Consider the following 6,074-nt stretch of genomic DNA (forward strand, 5'->3'; position numbering starts at 1 on the left):
CAAATAGAAAGCTGCAACTTGAGTGTAATTTCTTTTCTAGTTTTCGGCCTGCTCCATTCTTTGTTTTAGATGAAGTAGATGCAGCCCTGGACAACACAAACATTGGCAAAGTAAGTTTCTTTCTGCTTTTAATTTTCCAGTAGAATGTTTACAATTCGAGGATCATATTCTGGTCAGAAAGACAGTTTATCCTGAACACCCACAGTTTGATAACTGCTGATTAAAAATCAAATCTGAGTTAAATATCTAAAAATTAGGGGCAGTAGTTTTCATTCGAGGTTTAAGGGACCCTCAATGAATTCTTATGGAATCAAAATGGAATCAAGTTTTACTGAGTCCGTACCATTGCTAGTGGTAACTTCTCCCCAGATCTAGATACTGGGACTTAGAGGGTTACCAGTAGGCCCCGTGGCAAATAGGACCAAATCAGTTGTTTAATAAAGTCCAAAAATAACATTTCTAAACAAAATTCCAAAGGAATTAAAGTTCAAACTTCTGCCCACCCCCCTTCATTTACTGAAACTTACCTGATCGTTGCACTCCTACATGATCCTATTTTCAGTATTTGAGACAATGAGGGAACTAAGGAAACAGTTGGACTCTTGGGAGTTCAAGTTAAGGTCAGCCTTCAAGATGAAAGCATCGATATACAAACCCCCTGAAAGGACCGACACTGAAGCCACGTATCTCCACTGTGACTTTCTGACACGAGAACGGAGTCAGCCGTGGAAGCATGACCAAAGGACAGCATGAGTCAGCTGCAGAGGGAAGCCACAGCTGTGGCCCACAGACTCTATCATGGTCCCATTGCCATGCCAGCGCTCTCTGTTTTGGAGCTGGATGGATCAGACTCCTGATTCTGATCCCAGGCAGTGTAAACTTGGCATCCTGCAGTATACCTTAGTCTTGTGAGCTTGGCTAAGGAGTCCATCTCCCAGTGGTCTTCAGGGTTCAGGTGCCACCGCGGCCGGGTCTGAGTCTCTGAACCTGACCTGCCAGGTTTAGTCTGCAGAGCCTGCCATGAGCTGCCTAAGAGGCAGGGAGTGTCAGGGGCTGGGGCTGAGGGGCCTTCCAGTGGGGAACCAGGCATGTCTTCCTCCAGCACTTCCCGATGGGTACTCCAGCCTGGATTTCTCCAGGCCCCTGCTTTCTGCACATCACCATGTGCATAAGGACAGCATGTCTGCTCCACAGTCACAAAATTTAGAAAACTGATCCCCAGACTCTTGAACCTTGTAGAGGACAACAAAGAGCCAGCTTCTGTGACCTGCCGGACTTCAAGGTAATAGGTGGAGGAAAACATGGGGACAACAGAAAATCTGTCTCTTGAATGCCAGCCAGTGTGCATCGGCTGATTGGACTCCACGGCCTGACTCATTTGGAGAAACCTCCCCTGAAGAGGTGATTCTGGCACTTTGAACTCAGGTTGTATGTATTTTTGTGGACTGCTTTTCTCTTAAGGTATCTGGGTCTTCTAGCAAAATTTAGATATATCACTGTCGCCTCCAGAGACTTAAGACTCTCCTGGTGACACCCATCTGAGGTATTAAAAACCTTTTAGCTTTGTCTCCCCTTGAGATTTACTCTCCTGTAAATGCTCACCACTGCCCTGAGTGTGACATGTAGGATGAGCAATTCGGAAGTTGTTCCCACTCCCTCCCAGGGTCAGGGTGCCCCCACTTACCGTAGGTAACTCTCCAAGCCAGATGCATCCCTCTGCTTCGTCTCCCACTCCTGTCAGCAGCCCATGACTTTTAGCCCTGCATCCTGGTGGCTACCATTGCTTCCAATGCTAGATGGAGTTCCTTCTGCTGTGGGTCTGCTGCTCAGCCCTCAGCCCAAAGCAGTTTCCCCTCCATGGCGCACGTCAGCTAGGGACTACTGCCCACGCGGCGCGGCCACACCTGCTGCCATGCCTGCTGCCAGAGCTGCGTCCTTAGCGCCGCAGCATTGTCTGGAACGATGCAAATGAAGAGCGCTTCAAGCCCCTCAGAGACACGCAGAGTGTCAGCAGATACCTTGTGAAACTGTAGCTCAGTTCATCTCCATCTTTTTCTGGGTTCTGAGTAGAGGCTGCTCAGCAAGACCGATTTCTATCCAGAGCTTGTTTTGTTCGGATTCTCATGCCTTGTACTCGAGCTTCCTGAAGGAGCCACGGAGTTCGGCTCTAACCAAATAATTATGCTATGGATTATGATTACCATTTTTGGCCACAATTGCCACAAAATGGCAATTACCATAATTGCCATTTTTTCATCTTCTGGCTTTGAGTTAGCAAAACAGGAAGTTGGAAGTTTAAATACCAGTCTGTTCTTGCCCTCACGTAGTGTATGAGCGACAGTTTTTATCTTGTTATGAAAGCTGATTGCATTTTCACTTGACAGTATCTTAAGTAAAAGCTCTGTTCTTAAAAAAATTCTTAAAGTTTTAGAGGATAGATTTAATAAGATTTACAATTTTTTACTAACCTATTATTTTGGAATCTGAGTTCTTTCCATTTCTGCAGTTATCATGGATTTACTGAATTACCAGAAAGCCCAGTGCCTCGTTACCTACAAGGGGCAGACCCAGGGACAGGCAGTCACCATCCCGGGGCCAGCAATGAGGCCTTTCCCTGCGGGTGAAATGTGGGCTTTTCATTTCCTCCAGGTCTCAAGTTACATCAAAGAGCAGACTCAAGAGCAGTTTCAGATGATAATCATTTCCCTAAAAGAGGAGTTCTATTCCAAAGCCGATGCGCTGATAGGCGTCTATCCAGAGGTGAGGACCAGCGACGGGGAGAGAAGTCACTCAGTTGACTCCTGACACCTACTCATAAGTACCAGTAGAATGGAGATACAGTTTGATTTCTTCAGTTGACTAATATAGACTTAAATGACTTTTTAAACAGAATAAGATTTTAAGACCTCATTATTTTTCTATGGCAGTACACAGAAATTTTTAAGATATGTTTTAAGTGAAAAAGCAAATCAAAAATTGCAGAACAGTAGGATAGTTTTGTTAAGGTACTTGCTAACATATACCACTAACTATGAATATTATATATTTTTGTAATGTTAGAATGCTTTAGGCAAAACAAACGCATGTGGGTAGCACTAAAGGACCTATTTACCTTTGAAAAAGGACCAGAGGAAAAAAAGAAATTGAATTCTAAGTTACGTCTGATCAAACACTCCTTTCTTAACCTGTTCATGACACTTACCTGAGCTAATGGAATAGAGCAACTAATTCAGATCATTCAGTTTTGGACAGTTAGGCTTTACTTCCTGAGTTTTCATTTAAACTAAGATAAAAATTAACTTCCCACTCCTGTTAGGGAAAGATGTTAGGGGGCCACTGGAAATTGTCATACCAGTGTAGAAGAGTAAAAAATACCTTTTTCCTCTACCCATGCTAGGTTCTCTGGCTGGGGCTCTGTAAATCAGAATGGCAAAAGGCAGCTTACCAACACATACACCGCACATGCACACCGCAGACACACCTGGTGAAGAGTAACCCCAAGAACTGCTGGCTAGGATTTGGGCTTCTACACCATTCCAGGCTAAACAAGGAGAAGGGGCTCAGGGCTTCTGGATCAGGGAGTCAGGGGAGGGAGAAATGGACAGAAGTGTGGTGAGCACAGGTCCTTCAGTGAAGCCTGTGGTGCATGAGGATGTGGGCGCCTTCTCCATGGCGACCGCAGGGCAGAGCAGAGCAAGCACCTTCTCCTGCTGCAGCGTACATGTCCTTTGCCAATGGGACACCTGTGCCTGCTGTCAGAACTCATCCTGTGTTGTTGGCCTCAGCAGGCCTTCGCTCAAAGCCGAACCTTTGCTCCTACCTTCCACCAGGGAACACACAGATGTGAGGTTGATGTAACTGGACACAAGTGGCCCCTGTTTTAAGTGTGGATCCAGGTTCCCTAGTGACCCAAGATATTTGAGGACACCGTCCCTAAGCAGAGAGCTGACTTTTGGCTGTCTCCTCTCTTTTCAGCATGATGACTGCATGTTCAGCAGAGTTTTGACCCTGGATCTTTCCCAGTATCCAGACAACGAAGACCGAGAAAACAGCAAAAGAAACCACGAGTCACGTTAAGACCTCGCATGACTCTGAGCCAACAGGACAGTCAGGCAGGTCAGGATCACCCCTTAGTCCTTGCTCTTGAACAACAAAGTGCGGAAGCAGTTGAGTGGCCAGGCGCTGGAGCTGGCTTCCGTCCCAGTTTGGGCCCCTTCCCCATAGGTCAAGTTTCCCCAGAGTTAGTGTGACAGGTACAATTTTGTACCATAGTCTTAACTGCCATTTTGAAAGCCAGTCAGAAAAATGTTGAATTCTGCATTTTTTTTCATTCAGGTCTTTCTTGCCTTGTACGTTTAATCTTTAAGGAAAATTCTTAGGTCTCAAGTATACTACTTATACGGCATTGAACCCAGGTTTTATGGGAAGTTATTTCAGAGGAACTGATGTCAATATTGAAAATATCAATAAAGAATATTCTAATTTCAAATGTCTCCAATCTATAATTTTACAGACAAAAAAAATTTTAGGGTGAAACTAAGTTATGTCTGCTTCAATGAAATCTAGATTTCTCTATGTGTAATTTCTGTTAAGGAAGTATCGAAGAACATAAGCTTTCCCAAGTAACAACTGACTTCTCCACTTACATATATTTCCCATTTATTTCTTTACAACTTTTAAAGAAAGTTGCAGTGTTTTCAATAATACTTCATTTCTATTTTCAAAATGGAGTAAAATTTCGTACCTAACAGAGATGCCTGGGTAGCTCAGTGATTGAGCGTCTGCTTCAGCTCAGGGCATGATCCTGGGTCTGGGGATCGAGTCCCACAGCGGGCTCCCTGTGAGGAGCCTACTTCTCCCTCTACCTGTGTCTCTGCCTCTCTCTCTCTCTCTCTCATAGATAAAATCTTAAAAAAAAAAAAATTTGTACCTGACAGAGTAGCTCCCTCACTGCAATCTACCGAAAGTCACCCCTTGACACAAGAGTTTGTAAGCATATAAACATTTAAAAAAATTAAAGCAACAAAATATGGAATAAAAAAATTCTAAGGTGCTGAGGGTCTTCCATTGAAGACAGGACTTGGGAGGGCTGGGGATGCCTGGGTGGCTCAGTGGTTAAGTGCCTGCCTTCAGGTCAGGGTGTGATCCTGGAGTCCCAGAATCGAGTCCCATATCGGGCTCCTGGCAGGGAGCCTGCTTCTCCCTCTGCCTGTGTCTCTGCCTCTCTCTGTGTCTCTCATGAATAAATAAATAAAACCTTAAAAAAAAAAAAAAAGGTCTAGACCCAAGTGCTAACTGGGGAGCAGCCTCCTGAAGAAGTAATGCAATCACTTGTGAACACCACTCACTGCACGTAAACAAAGTGCACTCCACACCCAAGAAGTAGACTGAAGTCACAGAGACGCTTCCTGCCCTCACCCAGCCAATCTCTCAACTAGTCAGCAGAAGCCACTCTACTTGTTACCTTTTTAAGAAAACACCAGAATAACATAAATCACGGACTTTCTCTGCCTTGGAAACCATCAACATCACGCTGAAATGTCCCTGGAGTGCCACATGAGCTCAGGGCAGTCAGTCCCTTATCGCTGCCTGGGCCATTCTCACTCAGTGATCCCTCAAAGTACAGTCTGTTTTGTTAGAGCACGATGCACCCCCATTCCTGCAAACCACCAGACGATGGGGAATGTGCGGGCGGGGCGCTACTACAGGGCCATCCTGTAATCACCCTGAGCCAGTGTTTCTCAGTGATGAAATTATACACAAATGAATGATGCTCGAATTTTTTCGAACAGATCAATCATGTTGGAATGCATTTCCATCTTAATATAAGCATTAGCAGAACTGACTACATATACCCATTCATTACAAGAAGCCCTCAGACCCTTCAGCATGGCACTCAGCACTCATCTTGAGCTACTTCTACGTCTCCAGTCTCATCCTGTTCCACATCACTTTTCATGCTTGTCTGCCCTGCGTCTAACCAACTTTCAGATGCAAACATTCATCGCTGATTGCACTTTGTAAACGTGTCTTTAAAAAACCAACAAATTCAAATACTTGCTTTTTAAAAAATT

At 44.7% G+C, this 6,074-nt stretch overlaps 1 protein-coding gene across 1 annotated transcript in view; it reads left to right on the forward strand.

The window, feature by feature from the left end:
• SMC1B (structural maintenance of chromosomes 1B) overlaps positions 1-4,489 on the forward strand; it is a 70,524-nt gene extending 66,035 nt beyond the window's left edge. Inside the window, exons 23-25 of the mRNA XM_077914120.1 lie at positions 41-110; positions 2,650-2,760; positions 3,976-4,489. Of these exons, the coding sequence (XP_077770246.1) occupies positions 41-110; positions 2,650-2,760; positions 3,976-4,077 (283 nt within the window). The 3' untranslated portion in view covers positions 4,078-4,489. The remainder of the gene's footprint in view (positions 1-40; positions 111-2,649; positions 2,761-3,975) is intronic.
• Positions 4,490-6,074: the final 1,585 nt, after the last annotated feature.

The sequence above is a fragment of the Canis aureus genome, chromosome 11 (assembly GCF_053574225.1).
Source record: "Canis aureus isolate CA01 chromosome 11, VMU_Caureus_v.1.0, whole genome shotgun sequence".
Lineage (NCBI taxonomy): Eukaryota > Metazoa > Chordata > Mammalia > Carnivora > Canidae > Canis > Canis aureus.